At 50.2% G+C, this 25486-nt stretch overlaps 8 protein-coding genes across 8 annotated transcripts; 5 read left to right on the plus strand and 3 right to left on the minus strand.

Moving 5' to 3' along the window:
• Positions 1-622: 622 nt before the first annotated feature.
• CDC25_1 (Cell division control protein 25) lies at positions 623-4380 on the plus strand (the record flags this gene model as incomplete). The annotated part of the gene is made up of 4 exons (XM_014686802.1): positions 623-1273; positions 1348-3651; positions 3735-3951; positions 4004-4380. The coding sequence occupies 4 exons, from the start codon at positions 623-625 to the stop codon at positions 4378-4380; spliced, it is 3549 nt and encodes a 1182-aa protein (XP_014542288.1).
• A 1239-nt stretch (positions 4381-5619) lies between these two features.
• G6M90_00g088280 (uncharacterized protein) lies at positions 5620-6546 on the minus strand (the record flags this gene model as incomplete). The annotated part of the gene is made up of 3 exons (XM_014686801.1): positions 5620-5765; positions 5918-6340; positions 6414-6546. The coding sequence occupies 3 exons, from the start codon at positions 6544-6546 to the stop codon at positions 5620-5622; spliced, it is 702 nt and encodes a 233-aa protein (XP_014542287.1).
• A 2215-nt stretch (positions 6547-8761) lies between these two features.
• Positions 8762-12391, plus strand: sgf73 (SAGA-associated factor 73; the record flags this gene model as incomplete). The annotated part of the gene is made up of 6 exons (XM_066131326.1): positions 8762-8921; positions 8997-9956; positions 10982-11104; positions 11162-11644; positions 11716-11892; positions 11985-12391. The coding sequence occupies 6 exons, from the start codon at positions 8762-8764 to the stop codon at positions 12389-12391; spliced, it is 2310 nt and encodes a 769-aa protein (XP_065987302.1).
• A 944-nt stretch (positions 12392-13335) lies between these two features.
• Positions 13336-14319, plus strand: PNC2 (Peroxisomal adenine nucleotide carrier 2; the record flags this gene model as incomplete). The annotated part of the gene is made up of 1 exon (XM_014686798.1): positions 13336-14319. One exon carries the CDS (start codon positions 13336-13338, stop codon positions 14317-14319), a length of 984 nt encoding a protein of 327 aa, XP_014542284.1.
• A 661-nt stretch (positions 14320-14980) lies between these two features.
• On the minus strand, positions 14981-15654 carry CSU1 (E3 ubiquitin-protein ligase CSU1; the record flags this gene model as incomplete). Its single annotated transcript, XM_014686797.1, has 2 exons — positions 14981-15567; positions 15645-15654. 2 exons carry the CDS (start codon positions 15652-15654, stop codon positions 14981-14983), a joined length of 597 nt encoding a protein of 198 aa, XP_014542283.1.
• A 1456-nt stretch (positions 15655-17110) lies between these two features.
• Positions 17111-17734, plus strand: TAZ1 (Lysophosphatidylcholine acyltransferase; the record flags this gene model as incomplete). Its single annotated transcript, XM_014686796.1, has 1 exon — positions 17111-17734. The coding sequence occupies one exon, from the start codon at positions 17111-17113 to the stop codon at positions 17732-17734; it is 624 nt and encodes a 207-aa protein (XP_014542282.1).
• Positions 17735-18278: 544 nt separating this feature from the next.
• Positions 18279-19362, minus strand: PHO85 (Negative regulator of the PHO system; the record flags this gene model as incomplete). The annotated part of the gene is made up of 2 exons (XM_014686795.1): positions 18279-19202; positions 19294-19362. The coding sequence occupies 2 exons, from the start codon at positions 19360-19362 to the stop codon at positions 18279-18281; spliced, it is 993 nt and encodes a 330-aa protein (XP_014542281.1).
• Positions 19363-20376: 1014 nt separating this feature from the next.
• DML1 lies at positions 20377-25201 on the plus strand (the record flags this gene model as incomplete). The annotated part of the gene is made up of 7 exons (XM_014686794.2): positions 20377-20581; positions 20638-20885; positions 20938-21082; positions 21139-21460; positions 23517-23828; positions 23937-24869; positions 24937-25201. 7 exons carry the CDS (start codon positions 20377-20379, stop codon positions 25199-25201), a joined length of 2430 nt encoding a protein of 809 aa, XP_014542280.2.
• Positions 25202-25486: the final 285 nt, after the last annotated feature.

The following is a 25486-nucleotide window of genomic DNA, read 5'->3' on the forward strand; positions in this document are numbered from 1 at the left end:
GTGTGCCGCCAGGACACCCGCTGGTCGGCCCCTCTGGTGCCGGCCCCAGGCACAGAGGCGCTGCCTGAGCAGGTATTTGTAGGCCACATGTGCGCGGCTTCAGAAACTTGGGACTTGGGACTAGAGGAGCCAGCCTCACATCATGGAACCCACACAACCTCTTGTGTGCTTGTTTTAAAACGCCCCCACCAAGTCGTCGTCCCCTTAACCTCCCCGCGCCGGCAAGCACCAAGTTCTGCACCCAGCGCATTTTGCAGGTGGCATGATCGTTGCATTCGCGGATTCATAACCTGCCACCTCCAGCTCGGGGAAGGGCTGACTCGTGGTTTGGCCATGTCCTGAGAGCATCACTCAATCAGCACTCCGCCGAAAACCGACCAGCCTCCAACGTGCTCAAGTCTTCAACCGTTGACTTTCCGCTTGTCTTTGGCAACGTCGGACGTACGTCGCAGTATCTTGACCCTGCTTACCAAATCCAACTCCCCGCCTGCCACATCAACCGCTTGACGATCAACCTCTTTCTATCTGCCGCTCGACGGAGGTCCTTCTGCTCTCGCCGTCTTGTGGTAGTTTGTGTGCGTCGTTCCTCCGAAGGCGAACCCCTCTAATCCCCGCACTCGCCATGGATGGCATTGTGGGCACCGCGCCGCCTGGCACCATGTATGTGCGAGCTTTATACGATTACGAGGCAGACGACAGAACAAGCTTGAGTTTCCACGAAGGCGATGTTATTCAGGTCATTACTCAACTGGAAAGTGGCTGGTGGGACGGTGTCATCAATGGGGTCCGCGGTTGGTTCCCAAGCAACTACTGCCAAATTGTTGCGAGCCCCGAGGACTTGCCAGAACACGGCCACAACGGCCCTACAGACCAGGTTGTCGACGAACCCGACGAACCAGAGGGCTTCGATGAGAGCTTCGACCAAGATGACGATTCCGAAGCAGAAGATCCCGCTGGACTGCCGCTGGAAGGCACCGATGCTGGGGACAAATCAAGAGCCGACTTTTGGATCCCGCAGGCCACTCCTGACGGACGGCTCTTCTATTATAACATGATGACCGGCGATAGGAGTATGGAGCTACCTCTGGAATCACCCTTGTCTTCAACCGAAACTGGTCCTAGGGATCGGGCCAACGTTAACATTCCAGATAAAACGAGACCTCCGCCCGAGATGATGGCGCGCGGACTGACCCAAGACGAAGACGACGACTCAGCAACCTCTGCCTCCGAAGCCGAAGGCGAGTCCTTAATGTTCGCCTCTCGAGGTTATATGGTATGGACCCATGGAGCACACGTTGACGTACATTCTATACCCCACCGCGCATCTGGTCACTAATCGTCAAATAGGGGAGAGATCGAGCTTCCACGAGCGGCGTCTTGTCACCTTCTACCTCTATGGACTCGATAAACGGTGCATCTCCAAACCGACGGAAAAGAAGCGATGGGCAGCCCAACGGCAAGCAGGGCTCTTTACAGCCCCCGAATATGGCCTCAGCCACTTCCTTTACCAGCACAACATATAACCTGCCAACAACTGCAACTGTTCCACGTTCCTTTTTTGACGACGGGTCTACACCCCCTTTAACGTGGAGCCTGCTAGTTTCCAACATGAAGCGTGCAATCGACCGATACCGCGAGGCAATTACGAAAAATTGCCGATCAGAATATGTTGCGAGAGCTGAAGATATCTCGGATCATTTGCGACTTTTGCTCGCGGCCGGCTCTGGTACAACAGACAATCACTCTGGTCAGCCGTCCATCATTTCGACTAATAAGGCGCTGTATCCTCATTTTCGAGACATGATGTCAAAGTTCTCGAAGCTTGTCATATCGTCACACATTGCTGCCGCCGATTGGCCAAATGCCGAGTCCGTCCAAAAGTGTCTACAAGAAGCAGATGGCGTTCTTCTTGGAGTATTCAGTTATGTTGAAGTAGCTCGACAACAACGTGGGGAAGAAATACCCCGTCTGTTCCCCGGCTTCGTCATTGGCAGTACCGTTGGAGGTAGTTGGCAGAACAATGGTTTGGGGCCAAGAGATCCCATCACAGCAAATTTCCTGGAAGATGAGGAGGGCCTAGTGGAGCCGTCGGCAATTCTGAACGGTAGACTCCTCGAAAGATTAGACGAACAGAAACGCATATTGGTGTCGAGCATTCGCGAGCTGGATAAGAGTCTGATCACTCCCGAAAAGATTGTTACGTCCCTTCGTCATGAGGCTGTGGGCAACAATGTATGCTCTGCAGGCGGCAAGGTTGTCGAAACCTTCAAAATGTGGATTGCCATGATTGAATCTATTGATCTTTCTTCGCTGGGAAGCAGCTTCCAAACTCCTCAGCTGGGCGATTTTGGTATCAATAAACAAAGCCTATACGACAATATTTCGGACTTGATTCTTGGCTGCCAGGCAGTTGCCGGACCGTTGGCAGATGAGTGGAACGAGGTGCGGGGCGAATCTCTTGAAAATCGTCTCGAATATGTGCGCCAGTGTGCTAGAGCACTGGAAACGAATTCATCTCATATTGGATTTTCCTTGCAACTTCTCTCAGAGCAAGTTCAGGTAAACCCGCAGCTTCCACAGCATACCGAGTCTCGTACGCGAGAAGACTCGGTCTCACGAGCAACATTGCAACGGGGCGAAACTTTGCCATATGAACGATCTCATCAGCGGTCGGAGTCGAGATCTGCCCCTGGCCGGCCGTCCCTGTTACCGGGACAATCCTTTGGTGAAGGCGACCCCCCAGCTGGCAATTTCAGAAAGGGAGACTACTCCAAAGTCAAGAAGATATTTGGGGAGGACCCGTCGCCGCAAACTGGCATGCAGGCTAGCGATGATACCCCTGACTTCTTACGGCTTGATTACGAAAACGATGTGTCATGGGATACCAAGAGTGCGTCGCCTACGGTAAAGGGAGGTTCTCTTCTTGCACTAGTTGAACAGCTCACCCGCCACGATAAGTTAGACTCGAGTTTTAACAACACATTTCTTCTCACCTATCGGTCCTTTACTTCAGCGCGAGAGCTGTTTGAGCTATTAGTTAAACGGTTTGGCATACAGCCACCAGATGGTCTCAGCCAATCAGACTTTGAATCCTGGCGTGATAGGAAGCAAAAGCTGATTCGTTTTCGTGTTGTGAATATCCTCAAGAGCTGGTTTGATAGCTTTTGGATGGAGGAGCAGAACGATGAATCTAGACAGTTGATTCGCGATGTTTACACTTTTGCAAGAGACACCGTCAAATCCACAGAGACCCCAGGGTCAGGCCCTCTAATGGCTGTCTTGGACCAGCGACTAAGTGGGAAAGAAGCCGGTGCTCGTCGAATGATCCAAACACTGAACCAAAGCACGCCAACGCCCATTGTTCCAAAGAATATGAAGAAACTGAAGTTTTTGGATATTGATGTCACAGAGTTTGCTCGCCAGCTGACCATTATCGAGTCGAGGCTTTATGGCAAGATCAAGGCTGCAGAATGCCTGAACAAGACCTGGCAAAAGAAGGTTGCGGAAGGTGAACCTGATCTGGCACCCAACGTAAAGGCATTGATTCTCCACTCCAATCAAATGACCAACTGGGTTGCGGAGATGATTCTTGCCCAGATGGATGTGAAGAAACGAGTTGTCGTGATCAAGCACTTTGTCGCGGTAGCAGATGTATGTTTCACTACGTTGTTTCCATACTTTTCAAGTTATTTTTGGGCCCCCATCTCCTGCTTACCTGCTAACCTGAAATACAGAAATGCCGGAGTCTCAACAATTTCTCTACCCTGACTTCCATCATCTCAGCCCTTGGAACAGCGCCGATTGCTCGACTAAAGCGGACTTGGGACCAAGTGCCCCAGAAAACACAAGGAGTCCTGGAAACTATGCGCCGGGTAATGGCTAGCACCAAGAATTTTGGCGAGTATCGCGAGGCTCTTCATGCAGCTAATCCGCCATGTATCCCTTTTTTTGGTATGTATAGAAACCAGACCTGCTTTTGAGTTCTCACTAATGCATTGATTAGGCGTCTATTTAACCGATCTCACTTTTATTGAGGATGGCATTCCCTCCATCATTAAGAAGACGAACTTGATCAATTTTGCAAAACGCGCAAAGACTGCAGAAGTAATCCGGGACATCCAACAATACCAAAATGTGGGATACTCTTTGCAGCCTGTCCCCGAGCTGCAAGATTATATATTAAGTAACATGCAAGCTGCCGGCGACGTACATGAAATGTACGACAAGAGTTTGCATGTGGAACCAAGAGAGCGAGAAGACGAAAAGATTGTGAGGTACGTACGTCGCACAGCGGGCGTAGCCGCCATGGTATCTGGCATGGAGATGCTTTCTGGCGCGGCTTTTGAGAAAATGTCATCATCAGTCTCGCCTACCCGTTAATGCCTGGCAAGTTCTCGCCATCACTGTTCCCTTTCTAAAAGAACGGTTTTTTTTTTGGAAAAAAAAAAGAAAATTGAACATGTGACTGACTATTATATTTTTACTACTACAGGGTCTTAGCTGAATCCGGGTTTCTTTAAGTTACAACGACATGAGATAATGAACCTAGTCAACGAACCGAACCATTCAACTAGTCTACTCAACCAAGTTGAATGAAAAGAATTTAATGCACACCTCATCTATAACACAAGAGTGCTATCACCACGCACACGAAACACTTCGCAGAGATACCGATCAAACGGCGCAGGGGAGTTCTAGCAGAAATTTGGGCAGATGGCCCGATCAATTGAAGATGTAGTAGCAGCCGAATCGTGTCTCGATAGGGACAGTCAAGGCCCCGCGTCTACACTTGGTCTTCAGCTCCAGTTGACTCTGCTTCCCTCGTCTTGTGGATTTGCAATGTGGTGTGGATGGCTGGGACGCGTGATCATCCTGGCATAGCTGCAAGAACTCCAACTAGTTTACTTGGTCAGCTTTCCCAAGGGGCACGGCCAGCGCCTAAATTCTTAGCCTATCAGTGGCTAAATCTATATCAAGATAGATTGGGGCAGTACTTTTTAGGACCGACAATGTCCCTGTTGACTTTGCTCTGATGCCCCGAATTCACTGGTGAATGGGCTAATCAGATCGGAATGCTGTTTTCTATTGATGCAGCGCCACGGTCAGCGTTCCGCCGCTATGTTCTGAGATGATGCTTGTGTGCAGGCTGGAGTTCTGCATATTTGGAGACATGAGGACTTTTTTTAGGGGAGGGGGGGTTGAACTCTTGGTGAGACAAGCTAGCTTGTATTTCGATTCTTGTCCGGTCGACTTGAGTATTGCTGGCAATGAATGCGGCCGATGTGTCCTGATGTATTTAGATAAGAGCAATGACTGTGGCGATAATATGGCATACTAAAACAATGTACATGGGGCATTTGTAAACTTATTCATACAATATCATTGTTTTCGTGGCTACCGTGACATCGAATCACTGCATGGTATGGGGTATGGATCTAGAAGCGCATGATACTTGAAAGTTTGTTTGGTAAGCTAATAAAGGGGCAAGGGGATGAAAGAATTCCTCGTTTAATGACCAGCCAGCCGATCCCAAGAAGTAGCAATAAAACACATGTTCCTGTTTGTATCACACAGCCTCTCCCACCTTGCTAAAGTAAACTTTCTGCAACATGGTTCCTATCAAGACTTGTGGATGTGCAGCTTGTCCTTGATCTTTTCTTTAAGGGATGGCTTTCCATCCTTGCCGCCGCTTCCAGATGAAGACGAACCAGGCTTGGGATGGTCCATACCACCTTGGCGGTCGACTCGCTTCTCCTCCATGAGACCTGAGCCGGGAACAATATTGTGTCAGCGCGAAATGGGTTGAGCTTGGCGGATTGGGAGTTGTGAATTTTCAATTTCATAGGGGCTTCAATCTGCATGACTCGACTGGAAATTGGGAATGGCAGTGTATGTGGGTGAACTGGGCAAGACTTACGGTCAGCCTCTCTCCCTGCGCCGGGATTTGTCGCGTCAAAGTTTCCGCCGTCTGCAGCGAGACCTGTGGTCTTGACGTATTGTTCGCCCGTTCCTTTGCTTTCAGAGCTCTCGTCCTCCGCGTGGCCGGCGGTGGCGGCGTCGCTTTTTGCGGATGTAGATTCGGATCCGGTTTGAGTGTTGCCAGCGTCACCGCCGTTCTCTTTGGCAATGGCCGCGAGGGGCCTGGGGCCGTCATCTGCCTGAATGGCTTTCTCGTCGCCCTTTTGGACTGGATCGTCGTTGGGCTTGCGGGTGGTGCTCTCTGCAGACTCTGATTTCGAACTGAGGGCTTCCGTTTGTTTCTTACTGTCTTGCGTCTCTTTCAAGGACTCGTCTTCTTCTGTGGCAAACTTTGAGTCTCTCCTCTCCTGGTCTCTGGGGTCTGCAATCACATCAACTTAGGATGCCTTTCTTCGCTATTACAACCTTTTTTACGTTGGTCGTGGGTCACTTACCAATATTGCCACCGTCGTATGGCTCGCCCTTTGATACGTCTCCTTGAACGCCGGAAGCAGGCTCGTCATGCTCTGTGCCATCTCCCCATACAGCTTTCGCAGCGGTTTGTGCCATGTGGCTGATGGTTTCCATGGCGGCTTCGGGATTTGCGAACACTCTGCGATGCAAGTTTTTGGCACGAGAGTGTGTGGGAGAATTTGCTTCGGCTGTAAGAGGTAAAGGTTCAAAGTAAGACACGTACTTGACACGTCAAAGAGGCATGTAGGTAAGTTTGGAGCGTTGACAAATCGAAGGGGTTATTGTTGCTGGAGGGCGTTGGATCAAGGATAGCCTTCATTAGCGGGCTATTTATGACAATTTGGGGATTTACACTTGGTTACACAAACAATGTGCTACAAATCATAACTAGAACCAGCAGCAGGGTTTTCTCTGACGTCGTAGCAGTACGAAAGGGAGATGCGATATGGCGTATGGTGTATCAGGGTGAGCAATAATTGGTCCAATTTAGTGGCCATCCTTGCCTCTTTCCCTTTGCTTCAGACAGCAGCCGCCAGTCTGAGGGTCCCTTTGGTGGAAACCTTGCGCAGCAAGCAGGATTTCAGAGTTCCCCTTTGGTTTTGTTCTGATTAGTAGTCGTAGCCAGCCGGGAGCGGCAAGCTTTTGGAAGAGAGCCGACAAGGCCGAGAGGTGGCCGCGTCTGTGTGCCCGATTCTGAACGAGTTTATGTCATTCCAGTCCCGTTGGTCTCGGGCGTCAGCCACAAGGCGATTCGATGGAGCCATGGTTATGACGATGTTGTCGATCGGTGCGGGATGGTGTGTTGACGTCGGATAATAAAAGCACTAGGCCTTGCTTGCATGGATGACGTATGACGTCTTGCCAGCAATCGTATCGTTGGATGCGTGTGGCGCCTGGGGCCCATGTGACGGAGGAGGTACCAGCAGGGTTTAGTGCCATCAAATTGGTTCCACCTGAGCGACAAGAACATTGAACATCAAAGGAGGAGGAAGGCAGCGACGGGGACGACTGCCAGGCTGCAGGCGACTTTCAGCTCCCAAGGAAGATCTTCCTGAACCACGTGGAATTCGAAACAGAGAATGACGTTGAGCCCCGTCTACTTCCAGGTCAGGGCAAAGAAGGTAGGTTGCGCTGTAACCTAATGTGCCCAAGTAGCTCGCCCCGACGAAGAGGAACATAGTATAACCAAATGGTGTCTACAGGGAAATCAACGTAGCAGGTCAGGGTGAGCCATAGTGTTGAGTGAAGCGACATTCCAAGCCTCAGAGTAGCCGGCTATGTATACCTGGTTCATGAACTAGAATTCGGCTATATCTAGTTGGTTCCGAGGGTCTGTCATAAGGAGGACGACCATCCCTGGCAAGAGTGACGGTGCCAACATAGGCTTGCTCCAGTCATAATGTTAGGCCAAGAGTAATCTACTAGAGTCTGGTGTTATTCTATCAAGGTCAAAGTAGAGCGGGCCAATCTCGCGACCAATCCCAGCGGGTTGCTTCTACGTAGTTCTATCATCTCTGTTGAACAGGCGAACACTATTCTTGCGGAGTACAACGGTCATTGGGAAAACGTAAATAGCGTTAGCCGTTGACTCTGTGCTCGGGCTCGAAACGTAGGTCTCGCCAAATAGTGTTACATGTGTCGCCCTATACGAGGTCCGTATTTTGCCACTCTCGACGGCGGTCATCCCCAGATTCAATCGCCCAATATGCATCGTAGTCTGGCCGCTTTTCAGAAGGCGTTCATAATCAGATAATCAAGTAGGAGGTAACTCGGATCCGCAGTCTGGACGCATCACCCCATAGGTCCTTGAGAATGAATTGGGGTTCAAATGTCGGGGGCAACGGCTGGCCAGTCAGTCAACTGGCTCCAAGTCAACTGACCCCCCCCCCACTGGCTGGTCTATCCCTGCTGCCACGCGCTCTGCCCCAACACTGAACACTTGAACCGCCAACTGATGCGTGCAGTTCAACTAGCTGCCTGCTCGTGGCCTCAAGTCTGCAAATCACTGGTGCACATCCTGACCCTCGGGCTTAGGGACGTGGACATGGACGTCCGCCATCGTCCACCCCGATATCCAGACCTCGAGTCGGACTCTGTCAATCCGAGGTCCGTAGTCCGTACGGCGTACTCCGTACACGCGGCCATCTCACTCAGCCCTGCGACCATGAATCGAAGCGCAGAGTGAACGCTTGCTCGCAGCTCACACTACGTGGGCACGCACACCTTGGTTTCTGCATTTCTGTGGACATCGAATCGTCCTCCAAGTAACCGCGCAGTCGTCATCGCTTGTAAACTCGAAAGCCTTCCGAGCATCCCCCGACTAAAGAGTATGCGATTCTTGGGCCTCGTTTTACCTGTCCTCAACCTCTGTCTCGCAGCCCGCCAAAGCCCCCTACCGCCTCTCCATGTTGAACCCTCGGGAGGGCGAACATGGACTGCAGTTAGTCATGGTCAACGACCGCGGCAACATATCCTGAACCCTCCTGCGTGTACGTGCCCATCTTCTTTTACAGCCATAAACAAACCAAATGTCCTTACACTCAACTGACTTTTGACTTGCCCAGTGGTCTCTGTGGAGGAACACGACATCAACTTTCCGCATCGCCCGTTCCGGCCTGCCTCTGGCTTTATTGCCCTTGGCGACTCCTACTCAGCGGGTATAGGCACTGGGTTCAACGGAACAGAAAACAACTGCCGTCAAGGTCTGCATGCTTATCCGGTTCTGGTCCATAGAGATCTCAACCGCGCTCGTGGCCATCATGATAATGCAACGGAGATGCAGTTTCTTTCCTGTACGGGCTCTACAATTGGCGACATGCTCGCGGGGTCCGACCATAGCCAGATCGATGGCCTAAATGCTACGACAGATGCAGACTTTGCGCTTCTGTCCATTGGTGGCAATGATCTTGGCTTCTTCAACATCATGAATAGCTGCATCTTTCGCTTTTATAGCTTTTACTCAGGAACCTGCGAAGATGCCTTACGCAATTCTGAAGAAGCCCTTAACGGTCCCGAGTTTGAACATGACCTTCGTTTGGCCATTATGGAAATCCTCGACCGTGTACAGTGGGAGAAGAGGCCCTGGTTTACCATTACGGTCTCGGGGTACGCTCGCTTCTTCAACGAGGATACCGAGGACTGCGATGAACGGTCCTTTGGAGTGTGGTGGCGCGGGCCCAAATTGAAACGCAAACTTCGCCGCAGGATGAACAAGATGGTCCTTTCAGTAAACGACAAGATTAGACGCTCAATTTCTGCTATAAACGCCGACTTCATAGAACCCAGGGTCATGTTTGTGGACTACGACGATGCTTTCGAAGGGCATCGTTTCTGCGAACGCAACGCTACTGAACCAGATTATTCCAGAAACGAAACATGGTTTTTCCTTGTCGGAGGCAAAGACAACCACCATGGCTTCCAAAGTCAACTGACAGGGTCCGACCATAGCGAACTACTTCCCCGGAGCTCACCACTGATAAATCCAGATACGTGTTTGAACCCTGCTGAGAAATCAGGCGATTGGGGTGAGTTGGCCTTATGCTTGATGGCCAAAGCTGCGAAAGAAGATCCTTCCCTTCGAACTAGCCAAGGAGAAATCATTGCCCAAAACTCTATGTGGTATGTGCCTACATATTATGGCAAAACGTTTCACCCTGTAAGTGCTGCAAATACCTTTCATGGCGTTGGCCTAGCAGTGTGCAATGACTTACACTGTCTTCTATTTATGTGAGCTGACATTGATTTTCGCCTTGAACAGCGGACGTTGGGACACATGGCAATTCGTAACCGCATATACAGGCTGTGGAGTGGAATGAGCCCAGACACTTAGATGCAGGTCTTGGCTTGAATGTTGTTCTTGTTCTTGCATAGCTGTCCTTCTAACGAAGCTTCTCATGCCACCAAATTGCATGTCAGATAAGAACGGAAAGATGTACAAGGAAATGAAATGAAATGATGTGAAACGAGAGAAAGCCATCCAAGGGCATAACTTGGTGTATGGCGTTTCTTGAATACTTAATTATTGAAAAATTTATACAAAATTGCTTCACATGAGGGGCGAGACGTAGGTCTGGTTTTGTGCAAGGACCCATGTATTAAATGTAAAGTGTAATGTTATGGATCCCGGTATTATTTGGATGCTTCAGCGCACGGTGTGAACGGGTCGACGGAGGGTGGGTCATTGAATCCGGGGTTAGCATTGCGTTTCGGACTATTGATTTCCCTCTTCCGAACAGCGAGTCTCGTGCGTCGCGCGACATGTTGGGTTGGACTAGTACTAGATGTCCATGCGTTGCCCGATTGCTACGTCGTGCGTCCTGCGTCGTGTATTCCATGACTATTATATTTCTTTGTATCATTCGTAAGGCGTTGCGCCGTGGATGACATAGTCGCAAATTCCTTGGGTGAAGTCACCGACATACCAGCAGTGTTAAGCAGCTGCTTGGTTACGAGAAGGGCAAATCGACATGGCGCCCGACGCCGAACCTCGCAAAGGCAAGCCAGGCTGTTGTTCCAGACCATCCAAATAGCCGCTAACTATAATGCTTAGCTGATGACCCAATCAACAAAGTCGTTTTGAAGAAGGAAAGCAAATCAGGCACCATAAAGCTGAAGAAGCCGCCCCCGAAGCACAACAAGCCAGGAAACTGGAGGGACGGTAGTGTTGTCGAAGGTACGTTAACCGCACACCTACGGTAACATTGAGCTGCCTCTCATGTGACACTATTAGATGAGAAAAAGAAAGCTGTGAGCTCCCCTTCGACCTCCGTGGCTTCTCCTGGCCCAGTCGTGAACCAACTAGACGACACCGCTCGAGAGACCTTTGCGACAGGACGGCCTCTGGAGGATAGCCCAGATCTCCAGCAATGCAAGCACTGCAAGAAAAGTATTTTAAAGACTGCAGCCAAGGCCCATATTGCGCAATGCCTGAAGCTGAAAAAGGAGAAGGCGCAGAGGAAGAAGGAAGCGCGAGAGGCACGAGAGAGGGCTAAAGCCAGGGAGGAAGAAGCTAGAAAGGCTGATGAAGAAAATGGAGAAGATGAAAGTGACGACGACGATAAAAAAGGAAATGTGGCGGGTAAGAAAGCAGGCAAGAAGCCCGAGGATGAGAAGAAGGGCAGCAAAAAACGGAAAGCCGACGGCGAGCCAGATAAAGGGCCGAAGGCGAAAAAGAAGAAGGACGAGCCTAAAGCCAAGGCTCCAAAGCCTAAAGGTACGAAAGTATCAATCTTTGCTATGGGCGATGAGTATAATCTGGTTGGCTAACGAGGAATGGAATATCAGGACCGGTTGATGTTGAAAGGCAGTGTGGTGTCATACTGCCCAACGGGCAACCATGCGCTCGATCGCTTACATGCAAGAGCCACTCCATGGGGGCAAAACGTGCTGTTGCAGGCCGTTCTCTTCCGTACGATATGCTTTTGGCAGCATACCAGAAGAAAAATCAAGCAAAACAACAAAGTGAGCTTCCTAACCCCTCTAGAGACCCGGCGCATTCGCGCTCCTTCATTTATAATGTCGACTACTAATCACATTTTTCTCCTCCCTTGCAGAGGCTGCTCTTGATGCGAACGCCCCCGTTGAGGACGAGGATGACGCGAACAACGGTCCTGTTGACTCTGACGAGGAAACCGGAGCCGTAATGAGCGCCTTGTCCCACTGGCATCCCCAACCGCTTATTCCACAACCTGTTTTCACTCCAATCAAACGACAATATCAGCTCTCTAGACTTCATGAACAACTACAACTAGCAACGAATGGAGGTCGTACCAACATTTTTCATGTGGTAGGATACGGCGCTCAAAAACTCCCGGAAGGACACCCCGGACTTGTTGAAGGGGAAGATGCACCAGGCGAGCCAGACATTGGTGCCTTGGGCTTTCCTGCTTCTGCCAGATCATCGAATTTTGGTGCTGCAACCGTGTCACAGAGACGGTCATCAGTAACAAGCCGCGGTTGAAATACGTCGGGCGTGTTCTTCGTCCTGGAGAATCTTGAGCTAGCCTTGTACTCTTATCTTTGGGCCTGGCTTGACTACGTTGGTTAGGACGACGCTTTTTTATATTTAGATATGCGGATGAACTTACTTTCGCGTAAGTTTTGGAAGCGGAAGTGCGGATTTGGAAGGATTCTATTTCTTTTTCTGTGTTACTTTTTTTTTAATGGGCAAGTTTGGAGTGGCGCCACTTCTTTCAGTTTTACTTTTGTTTTAGATACCAACGGGGATGGCGTTTTGACACGGAAGCATAATGATTTCACGACTGGGAATTGGATGTTTGGCTTGTTTCCCAGACAATGGTATGGACAGCGACAGAATACAAACGGATATCAGCATACAGGGGCTATTTTTTGGCTTGCGGGCTCTTTGGGCGGTGGCTTTGTAGTGATAACGCATGACATCATGCAGGCATTGCACCAGAAACCTGAATTACATTACGTGGCTAAGCACGCAACATTGTTGAGACGTCGTACGTGGTAACATTCATATTCAGATAATAGGCAACTACTATGTAGCCTGTATGCGTCGTCCATTATAATGTGGTTAGCCGAGGCCATCATGTGTGGGAAACTGATGGAGTTGCCGTTGATCATTTTGGTCAAGCACCGCCCAGAAGTACGTACCCAAGTATATGACGTCAATTGTCCAGATAAACCGTCGGCTGAGCTTCCTCTGCACAAGAAGACATCATTTGACAGGAAATGCTTTCAACCTCGGCTCTCATACTATTCTAAAGTCAACAGCACCCCGTTCAGGACTTTTTTGTTTACAACATAATCTTTGCGTCACTTTCGACTTTGGGTGCACCCGACACAGCCAACGCATTGATTTGCACTTACAAGCTGCAGCTTGCAAACAGCCGCCTACTTGACCATTTCCATCTGCCGGCCTGTCTGAGCCAGAACATGCCTTCTAACGCGGCACTCGACGCCCTGGGCCATGCTATATCTGGCTCAATAGGCACTGGGGTCTCGACCGCTGCCGTTTTCCCTCTTGACCTCGTCACAACGCGATTGAAAGCGCAACGCCAGATGAAGAGCTCAGACCACTATGACGGAGTAATTGACGGCCTAAAGGTCATTGCCTCACATGAAGGTGGCATCGCAGCCCTCTACAACGGGTTGGGGCTCGATATTGGTAAATCCTTGGTGGACAGCTTTCTCTTCTTTGGCTTCTATACCTATTTACGCCAACAGATTCGCCATCCACGTGTAATACAAGAGCTCGCCATGGGAGCGCTCGCTGGTGCGTGCTCCAGAGCAATTACGACTCCCATCTCAAACGTAGTCACCCGGATGCAGATGCATCCAGATACAGAGTCATTGAGCCAGGCACTGGCTGACATCAAGAAGGAGAGTGGTATCTCCGGCTTGTGGTCTGGTTATTCCGCCACTCTGATCCTCACCATGAACCCCAGCATTACATTCTTCATCAATCGCCGGCTTGCGAAGCGTATTATTCCTGCCTTGGAGGAGGAAGATGTGCCGGTTGCGTGGATTGCCTTTCTTCTGGCGGCATTCAGCAAATCAACTGCTACCATTTTAACCTATCCATTTCAAACGGGACGAACTCGACTGCAGATGCCGACTGACTTGGGTTCTGAAGACTCAACGAAGTACGAAAAGGGGCTAGAGACAAAGTCGCCAGCTCAAAACACAAAACCCCTGATCTCTCGAATCCGCGACGCGCTCGATAAAACAGTATTTGGTGTCATACTCCGAATTATCACCAAAGAGGGTTTGCGTGCACTCTATGACGGACTCCGGGGAGAACTGTTCAAAGGCTTCCTAAGCCACGGCTTGACAATGGTGACAAAGGGACTCATTCATCGCCTTGTCATCCGGTTGTGGATTCTTTCACACCCGCAGCTGCGCAAACGGCTGCAATGAAAATGAGGAGTCCAGCGTGGTTTCTGATATATGCCAGCAACGCCCAAACGCATCTTGTAGCGAAACCCCCTTGGCCGGGGTACAATCCGTATTGCTGCTTCTTGAGAATCAACATTGAAATGCCACGCCAGATCGCTCCACGGTGTTGGAGCCTCGAGCGGAAAACCCTGTGCCCTCCGACTTCAGCAAGACCAGGCCAACTGGCAGTTTGCTAGTTGATGGGTCATGCTTTGCAGACTTGCCGGCTATAGGGGTCTCACATACATAGCACATGAGCGGTACTTCTTGTGCGGAAACTTCCTTGCTTGCGGGTATTAGAAACTTCTTGACGCAGCTTAGGCACAAAACATGGCCACATTGCTGAGCCATGACTGGGCTTGAGGAGTTGGATAGCGTTTTGAGACATGAGGGGCATGTCCATTGACCGCCCTTTGTAGACTGATCTCTGCCTTCTTGAAACTGGATAGTGACTAGCTTTTGCATTGAGATGGCGTGTGGATTGTCTTCCGTCGATGCAGGACATGTTGGTGTGGTCTTGGTTGCCTTATTTTCAGCGGGGAGCTTATTATCTTGGACGTCTGGCGTAAGAGATGGCGTCCAGAATGAAGGAAGTGATGGTTTGGCGGCCTGTGTATAAAGAAGAAGAAAAGAGAAAACAAAGTTAGCGATTGTCCACAGAGAAGGGGGGGTATAGCATATATAGGTTCTTTTTAATATGGGAATAAACAATTACCCGTTCATCCTCAATATCTTTCCTTGCTTTTGCTTTGTCTACTTTGGCTATGCGAATCAACTCATCTTCATCCAGGGTGAACTTGCGTTTAGCACCGGCACGGGCGGATTGTGCTTCTTGATCCCACGAATTGTCTTCATTCGAATGAATGCCCCCCTTGTTCGAGCCAGTCAGTCCCGCCTGGGTCAGCTCAAAATTAAGGACGGCCCTTTTTTGATCCTCATCATCGTCGGCGGCCTTTGCACGAAGCGCCTCATGCTGGGCCTCACGACGGGCTTTCTCGGCCCTCTTAAGCTCCTTCTTCTGGGCCAATAGATTGGCCAAGGCGCACTCGCGGCAAAAAATGTCGCCTAGTCGGCAGGCAACTGGGTCACGAGCAACCTCTAAGCAAAGGCCACAAGATCCGAAGGGGAGAAACGAGTCGCGATTCAGGCGAGCGGAACTGGAGGACCAATTGGCCTTGGCGAGAGCTCGCTCGTGCGAGGTAAAGACGGCACGAGAGGTGTTTCGTTTACCTGGAGCAATCAGCTTTCATCAGATTGTGTGCCATAGAATGCAACGTGTATGGAATCTCATATCCAGGTCGCCTTACTGTGTGACATGTTGGGAAGCGTGAAGGATGCTTCCTAGGAGAGCAAAGCACCAGGACCTTTGGGTGCACCAACTCACTGCGACAGATGGTTAAGCAGGCTACCAGTAGCAACAATAATGTGAACAGGCTGAGTTCTAGGTAACTAGTAGTGGCTTATGAACGGGCAAATCTCGAAAGCTACCGACTCTTTGGCTGGCGAATGCACTGGATTTGCCGAAGAATCGACTGGTTTGAAGTTTTCTGAATATTGCAAAGCAGCAGTCAGGAACTACGGTGCACAGGTCTGGCTATCTGCAAGTAGATTGACTTGTTCCACTGGTCCACCATCCATGGCTGGTGGCGGGCGCGCCTAGGTGCATCAAGTGATCCCTGCAGCACTTGAGCCTCTGAAGCTCCGGTAGACGCGCTCAAGTACAGACATGGAGGTCAACTAACTTACCTAAAGTACCCAGGGATGCGGGACCCGGTCAGCCAGGCATCAATTGATCCAAGTCGCTCGTCTCTCCATATGTTCTTGAGCCAACGTTGAAATTTCATCGTCGCGGCCAATTGTGCCCGCTTGAAGAAGTTGAACCCTTCCAACTACCTAAGTGCCTAGTAGATACCTCTAGGTACTTAGGTACGGAGTGCGTGGTTTTTCTTTTCTTTTTTTTCTTCGGTGTAGAGGGCCGAATTCACGATAAAGAGAAATATTTTCATAACAGCTCCGATCCTCCATGAGCTGTATAGCCCGCGAGGCAACGCGTGAGCCGACAAATGACTATTTTTTAAACCCCTTTTCACCAACCTCGTCGAAGCACAACCGAATTATATTATGTCTAGCCCGGCCCCGGCCACGCGCAGCAGCCTGCCATGGCGCCTTGGTTCGATGGCTATTATGGGCACTGTGGGTGTTTTATCTCGAGGCTTCTTATACGGACTCAACAATGTCGAGGTAATCGGGCTGGGCCATTTGCTTGAAGCCCTCGACCGTCGACGGACTCAAGGTCGGGAGCGAGGTCTCTTGACAGTATGCAATCATGTGGCTGTGTAAGTTAAAAGCACTCGAGTCTGCTTGAGTGTCGTCATTGCATTGTTTTCTCATAGCATACAACCTCTCTATTCATATACTGCTTGGTCGATCCTATGCATCTTTTATCCGCTAACGCAAGAGGGAATGCAGTCTCGATGACCCTCTAATATGGGGGATTTTGCCTTTCCGTTATACCGTCAACCCCGAAAATCTACGTTGGGGGCTGGGTGCGCATGACATATGCTTCAAAAACAAGTCAGTCGCTCCCGGCGCGTACTAACTCTTAGTGGGTGTTGGTGTTGTATTTTACATGCCAGCTTTGTTTGTGAAATTGGACCTATTGTTGACGCCGACGATTTCTGTCAGGCTCTCCTCAACCTTTTTCAGCCTTGGTCAAGTTCTACCTACCCGTCGACTCTGGCACTCACCACTCGGTGGCTTGTTCCAACCTACCATGACCCAGGCAATTGGCCTCCTATCAGGCCCCGGCCAATCAAGCTCCTTCAAGGACCTATCCTTCTCGACGGACGGGAAGGACTCTTTTCCTTCGCCGGCGGCATATTCTGCAAATCGTAATTCGTGGGTTCACGTATTCCCAGAAGCCTGTTGCCACCAGAGTCATGAGAGCACTTTACGCTATTTCAAATGGGGCATATCGCGGCTCATACTCGAAAGTGACCCGGCTCCAGAGTTCATCCCAATGTTCATTCATGGCACACAAGATATTATGCCAGAAGACAGGGGTTTTCCAAGGTTCCTGCCTCGCATTGGCAACAAGATACGTGTTGTCATCGGGAAACCAGCCAATGTTGACACTGTCTTTAGGCGCGAGCGAGAGAAATGGAAACAGCTCGTGGAGAAGGGTGATCCAGAGATTCTCACCCACGGCCATGAGGCTGTTCAGTTGAGAATCCAGGTCGCAAAGTCGGTACGAGACGAAGTTGCGAAACTGCGAGAAAGCATAGGCTTGCCGCCTGAGCAAGATGAAACAGCCGCTTTAGCTAGCACTTGGTCCAAGGAACCGAACAAACGAAAGTTCAAAAGCCCAGTCGATGGCAGCCTTGTAAATAGAGTCTAACAAGCATCCTCTAGATTTGACCTGTCTAGAAGAGTGTTGAGGAAATATTGATGCGCTGGAAATGTACGATTAGCATGCTGTATTATCCGTCCTCCGAGGATACTTTTAGAATAATTGCAACGCAACCTGATCTCAGTGGTATCACAGGCTTATTAGGTTCTAATTTATCTACTAATCCCTCGTGACTATGACGTGACTCGATGATGCAAAACTCGTTCTAACAGAATACTCGCTGTGACCCAGAATGAAAGACAAAGAAATGTCAAATGCCAAAAAAGTACAAAGAGCATGCCATCTCCCAAATCTAGTATGACACAAAAGGGAAAATTCAACGACCCCAAGACACCGTCGTCTCCGTTATTAACAATCATCAGGTTGCCGAGACAAAGAAAATCTCGAATTCTCCAAGGATCCATCCTGTTTCCATCGAAAGGAGAAGCCCTGCACCCCTAAGGGTGTAATGCGCCGCACAAAGGACTTTGGCGACAAATCTGCCCAGGAGTCAAGATGTGGTCCGAGCTTGTAGGGACCAAGTTGCTGCATTCTAGTAAGTATCGTAATTCTGCGCTGGTACACCTTGTTGGTAGGCCCTTGCCTGGGCGTGCAGTGCCTGCTGCTGCTGGTGTTGCTGTTGCTGTTGCTGATGCATGACCAAATCATTGAACCAAGGGTGTTGAAGAGCGTCGTGGGCACTAATTCGCAATTCAGGACGCAGTTGCAACATTCGCTGCAACAGATCGATCCCCACAGGGTCGATGGCTTGAAGGATGTTGCGGAGGTCCTGGGTGGCATACATTTGGAAGGTAGGCTTATAGTCTGGGAATTGTGCGATGCCGGGCCAAGTGCGCTCGGTGGGCGTGCCCATAATGCGAAATATCCTGACAATCTGGTCCTCGTTGGTAGTGCCTGGGAAGAGGGGGCGGCCAGTATACATCTCAGCCATGATGCACCCTGCGGACCATATGTCGATGCTGGTGTTATACGTCCTGCTGCCGAGCAAGACGTCGGGAGCGCGATACCACAGGGTGACGACTTCGTTGGAAAAGGTATTGACGGGGATGCCAAATGCTCGTGCCAGACCAAAATCTCCGAGTTTTAATAAGCCTTTGCTGTTTATGAGAAGGTTTTGAGGCTTTAGGTCGCGGTGCAGGACTCGGTTCTGGTGGCAAAAGTCGATGCCCTTTAGGAGCTGATACATAAAGCTCTTGATAGTGGCGGGCTTCAGAGCCCCTCGCTCGCCATGCATGTCCATGTATCGTTTGAGATCACCGTCCATATATTCGAAGACAAGCATGAGCTTGTTCTCTGTGTGGATGACGTCGTGTAAGGCGACAATGTTGTCATGTTTGAGCTCCTTCATGAGAGAGATCTCTCGAATTGCAGTCGACGGGGTTCCCTCCTCGGAGTCAAGATGTATTTCCTTGAGAGCGACGAGTTCTCCGGTCTGCCGATTCCTACCTTTGAATACCTAGATGCCATGGCTTCAGTCAGTTGATTCATCCGCTAGCTGATACATGTGCGCGCGAAGTGCGAGGCCGCAGATTGGTGGGTATACAAACAGTTGCATAGGTGCCTTCGCCCAGCTTCTCCAGCTGCTGGAATGAGCTGGGATGTCTTTTACCATCCATGATGTAAGAGTTTTAGCGTCGATGAGAAGAGAATCCCAGTCTTGTTGTGATATCAAGGAAGAATGGCAAGGCCAGTCGTGGTAACTCGTCGTCGGCGTAGTTCTTTGCCGTCAAGGGAGGACCTTAAACTCAATGTTGGGTACTACTAGCACTGCAGGGATAGCGAGGGCAATTACAGAAAGAGAGGGGTAGCGCCCCGCAAAGCCGATATGTACTGGCACGGAGTATAGTATTTGCGTCGCAAAGACCAGTGACATGCTCCAACTGAAGAACGCACCCCTCAGAGTGGGGTTCCTGGCCATCAGTCGACCGCGCAGATGCGGCAGCTCGTTCACGCAATGTGGTCCGTTGCTGATACCGTCAACTACCGCTCTAGAGGTGGACTCATGGATTGAACTCGCTTTCTCTCGAGTATGGTCCACTGGTAACGGATAAAATACGTCAGGTCTTGGGTCAACCCGTCCTCTGAAAGTTGCGGCTGACCCAACACTGAACCTCGAGATCCTTTTCGAAAGTTTCGCCGTCCCTCGAATCGAGCGCCTTGGCAGCGCCGTTGGCATTGCTTGACTATTAAGGGCTGGACCTGTAAGGTGCATCACCATCTAGGTTGAAAACATGAGGCCTCTGCCATCAACGATCACCAACTCGTCGAGTCGAGATCAGAACCATGACAACTGCGACACACTCTCGCAACCAACACCAGTAGCCTCAATGGATTGCTTTATTACCACAGAATCCAGTTTAACGGATAACGATTCTACCCAGGGCCGGGCTGAAGTCATTCCTACCGTCCATCAATATACATACACACAGAAACCAACCACCAACCACAATATGTACGAGCCCGACTGTCCCTGGTTGTTGCCTCAGCCCGCCCCAGTTCCATCATCTGCGGCATCTTCAAATGCTGGGCAAGGCAGGTCATTGCCTCCGACGTCGGTATTCGCCAGTAGCCATGGCCCGGGCTCGGCAAACAGCATTCCCTCGTCACCTGGAAATCTATCAAGCGTCGCCATGTCGGAAGATGGTCACAGTCTGTCCGCCAGTCTCTCTGAACTTCCCTCAAGTCACTCACCAGTCATGGGTACTTCACCAATTTTGCCGAGGGGCCTCACACCACAGCTTGTGATGCCTAGCTTGACTGTTCCTCAACGTCGCCCCTTCTCGGAAATTGGGAAATCGCTGGGGAAACTGAAGGTCCTTGTGACGGGACGTCGCGGTAGGTTTCCATCTTGCGCAGCAAAGGTTGCGGCGCCAAGCTAACGCTGAATGCAGGCATCGGAAAGACATCTCTCATCCTCGCTATAGCCCAATCGTCGGCACACATCGTTCACATGGATACGGTCGTTACAACTTCGAATAACATGGCCACTGATGTATATGCGAGCACCCGCCCAAAGCCCTGGTGGAGAACAGATCTAGATCATGACCTCTCCAGGAGAAGGCGGTCGTCAACTTCAGACCAAGTTTTGGATAGAAATATATGTTTTGTGGACTGCCCAGTTTACGGAAATGATGTTCAGGTACAGATTGCAACTTTCTTCACTAACGAAGCACCGTCTAATTTACATTCAGGGATCATCGCCTGCCGTCGATTACGTCGAGTCTCGGCTCGCTGAGTTGGCCCACAAGTCTATAAACGACCCAGATCTCCGCGCCCTATTAAGTGGAGGGGCAGAGTCGAATGTTGATGTGGTTCTCTATCTTCTCCCACATTCGGGTATGTTCCTTCTTTTACTCGTCGAGTAATCGCTGTTAAGCTAAAAGGCATGACAGGTCCCACCAGCGACGACATACGATGTATGAGAGATTTACAAAATGCCACAAATGTTATTCCACTGCTAGCGCGTGCGGATGAACTCTCTCTCGAAGAGCGTCTTTCAGCAAAGAACCGCACTTTGCGTGGCATCGATTCCGCAGGTCTGGATTGTTTCTTCTTCACTGCCCCGGGAGGAGCGCAGGATCACCCTCATATTTATGCAATCTCTAGTGCGACTCAAGCAGACGCTGAAATCATCGACGCCAGTATTCTCATGAGTTCGGACTATCTTCCACCTTTGGTTTCAACTGACCTTGGTAACCTGGTCAAGAACTTGTTGTCTGTGGAAGGGAGCACTTGGCTTCGCCATTCTGCAGCCTGCAAGGGCATCAAGTGGATGCGGCAACAAAGACATCGAGGCAGTTTACTGCCATCCGCGCTCACTTGTACGAAGTTGTCCCCTTTTTTTGGCCTTCCCCAAGTCCAATTTACAAACCAAACCCCCAATCAACGAGACCGGGGCCGAATCGAAGTGGCAAGCTGGGCTGAGGGGCTACGACAGAGTTTGGTCGCAGAGAGGTTACGACAACAGATTACGCAAAGCATGTCTCTAACCCGAAAACAGCTGGCTGTGACGAGACGTAGTCGATCATCTTCCAAGCCTTCACGGACCGTGGCTCCTTCAGTGACTACGGCCCATCAAGATCCTCTCGGCCTGTTAGAGATAGCGAGCCAACTACAAACTGGTGGCAAGTTGACATTGGAATTGATTAGCAGCTTCGGAATTCTTGGCTGTGTTGCAGCTTGGGTCATTCGGCCGGAACTGATGCATCAATGGGATATCAAATTCCCCCCCTGCCTGTGTTTGGCCTGAAACATCGGCCGTTGGCCAGCTTGCGTTCTATCAATGGCGCAGTCATTGAGAATCCCCTCAACGCAGCCATTAGCAAGGACCGTACAAGAGGTTATGAACTCCACGCTACCAATGTATGATAGTACTCATAATACCCCACAATGCGATGATTTGTTACCACAACATATTGTAATGTGTAAGATAATACTAGCTGGCAAATATATATCCAATTTCATGATTTCAACACCTCCAGTATCAATTAGACTATGAGAGGGCGCAACAGAGGCTGTGGCGCTATTGATTAATTTTTGCCTTGGTCATCCGAGACGATACCGACCGCTTCGAGAGCCGCGTCAAAATCAGGCAGGTCGTCGGCAGTCTTGGAGATGTGCCGCCAGCGCACCATTCCGGCTTCATCTACTGCAAACGCTCCGCTCTTTTGCCATCGACTTCCACTCTCGGTGGGACGGTTCCAGATGCCTTCATCGGCACCTAGGCGATAGACAGAGTACAAAGCCATGGGGTTAAATGCGTGCCAAGTGTTGGATAGTCCCAGCCCCCATTTTGCATATAGATCTCGACCTTCGTCGATAATTATGTCAGTATGCCAAGCACCTCCAACTTGGGGTATCCAACGCTCGGTTGCTTCAGGTGAGGAATGGGACACCGCAATGCAGTGGACATCCCTTTGCATTTCCGACACTGCTGTCAATGTTTTGAAAGTTTTCTCTGCAACTTTAGACCTATCGTCAGTCGTCCGTCTCACATACTCGACTTGCAAAAAGAATAGTCCATTTTCCGCCCCTTACTTCCCGGTGAGTGGTTGATTCCCGGAAGAATACAGAACGTTACAATTACGTGGGCGGAGACACAGTCTGGCAGCCACAAGATGACTTTGGCAGTTTGGGTGGAAAACTCACAGGGACAGCCACAGTGACGCAGGAAAAGTATTAATGTCTTTCGCCCATCTGGTAAAGCGAGTTCAGGCGCAGTCGGTGCGTTCTCCCCAACCTTTGGTTCTGGCGCGACGTCCTTGGATTCTGGCGACTTCATAGACTCTATTTCTGCCCAGAACCCTGACCTGGTCGCAGCTGGTTGGGAAGCTTGTTGTGAAGCCTGCTCGGGCATGGTAACTAGGCTAGACAGTAGTAGCGTTTGTCTGTTGGTTTTGAGGCTCTGTGGTCAAGATTCCTTGCGCTGGCCTGGATTTCTGTTCAGGATCCGCGTGTAAGTCGGCATGCATGCTAGGTTCATGTAAATTGAACTCTCGACCCTGTTTATGACGACATGCCACAGACATGGCGCTGCCAATGACGAGTATTAGGTAACCGGGCTCGCAGGCTACCCTGCAACTTGCTTGTGTACGCTAAAAATTCCAGAACTTCCAGACACCGTAGCGGTGGGGCATCGTCTACAGTAGTCACTTGGTTGTACAATGTACTACCCTGTAGGGATTGAACATTCTTTTTAGGCAAACTTGCTTGAGTAACGCAGCTGTTTCATCCGCGTGCGTCTTCGTCTGCTAGCTAATACCTGCCTTAGAACCCAGCATTCATCCGAACTTACATTTGGCGTAATGCGTGAGATCATCACTCTACAGTTGGGCAATCTCGCTAACTATACAGCCACCCACTTCTGGAACGCACAAGAGTCATATTTCACATATGCCGGACAGGAAGAGTCATTGGTGGACCACAACGTTCACTGGAGGGCTGGCTTAGGAGCTGATGGCACCGAAACCTTCCTTCCGCGAACTGTACTATACGACCTGAAAGGTGGTTTTGGATCCCTGAGGAAAATCAACCCGTTGTACGACGCAGCATCACACACGAACGTGGCTGCTGATTCACTATGGTAAGAATGGGAAAGACAATACGACGGGGCTACCAGACGGCTCATGCCCTCCCAGGAGGACAAACTCTTGTGCACCTGCTTACTCGTACGGTGTATTGCATATTCTAGGACGGGTCCGTCGACTGTACACCAGCAAAAGCTGGTCACGCCGAGTGCATATCAAGAAAGTCTGGATTCTGGAACGAAACATCCTCCACTTACGACGTCAACTGTAAGGTACTGGTCAGACTTCTCCAAATCGTACTTACACCCAAAGTCGCTCGTGCAGCTCTATGACTTCGAGCTAGATTCTGCAATACGTCCGTTCGAAAGATTCGACATGGGGACAGAATTATTCACGTCACTGGACAAAGAACAAGATATCCTCGATAGAGACTGGCGGCCATTTGTTGAGGAATGCGACCTAATGCAAGGTATGCAAGTCTTCACTACCATAGACGATGCATGGGGGGGATTTGCATCATCATATCTAGAGGCACTGCGGGATGAGTACCCCAAATCTTGTATCTGGGTCTGGGGAATTCAAAGCCCGTTGGCGGGCATCTCTAGAGAGAAGCGTCAGCTACGCCTATCAAACACGGCCCAAAGCCTCCAACAGGCGTATACACAAGCTTCAACGGTTGTGCCTCTGGCCCTGCCCGAAAGCCAACTACGGCCACACATAGAGTTGGATTGCAATTCTCCGTGGCATGTTTCGTCACTGCTTGCCACCGTTTCCGAGAGTGCCTTGCTTCCGTCCCGCTTGAAGGGGTGCAATGGCGCCTCCCTGGCTGACTGCGCCGAGAGTCTCAACACAAGCGGCAACCGGACTATTGCCAGCGCAGGAATGTTCATCCCGACAGACACCAGAGACGGTATGGATACAGGAGACAACTTGAGCTTTTTCCAAATTGGACAGGATAGCAGCAAAGTGAAGAATCGACCCGAACACATCTTTGGACAAATCATTTGCCATCGTGGGCCAAACACAGAGCAAGCGGAGCCAGAGGAGACGGCGGACACGAGACGACGTCAAATCCTTGGCAATTGTTTGACAAGAAAGTATGAAACACCGCATCCCCATTGAATGAATAGTGGTTGTTGGGTGAAGGCTTACCCAGCACTATAGCTACTTCACGAAGTTACAATTTCCTTTGCTAGACAGTTACCCACATATATACAGAGATGTAATCAACAGGCAGAGTATCCCCGTTCACACTGTTCTCAAGACGACTACGTCAATTTCGGCTCGAATGAAAGACCTGAGGTCCCAGGGAACTCGACTGATCCGATTAGACGAGCGTGAGGCACTTGGTAATAGCCTTGCTGAAATCGCCGATGCCTACCAAGATGACTGGTCAAGTGGCAGTGATGAGGACGATGACGAGTTGTGACTTCACGATAATAAGCCAAGACGGCTTGCAGTGGAGAGGAAACCGGGTTAAACACTAGATGTTTTTTTATCGTTTAGTGCGGCCACAGAATCAAGGGCTGGCTCTAAATACAGCTCTATCCTCGAGAGCTCTGGCATATCTATCGCTTTGGATCTAGCTGGTCCACACCCTGCGAAGTTTGGCGCGAAATATTATGCCACCAATCAAATTGGGCTAATATTACCCCGAGAATTTTTTTTTCATTAATTTGGTCGACACCGAAGTGCTCACCGTGACTTGGCAATG

This window comes from Metarhizium brunneum, chromosome 5, assembly GCF_013426205.1.
Source record: "Metarhizium brunneum chromosome 5, complete sequence".
Classification (NCBI taxonomy): domain Eukaryota; kingdom Fungi; phylum Ascomycota; class Sordariomycetes; order Hypocreales; family Clavicipitaceae; genus Metarhizium; species Metarhizium brunneum.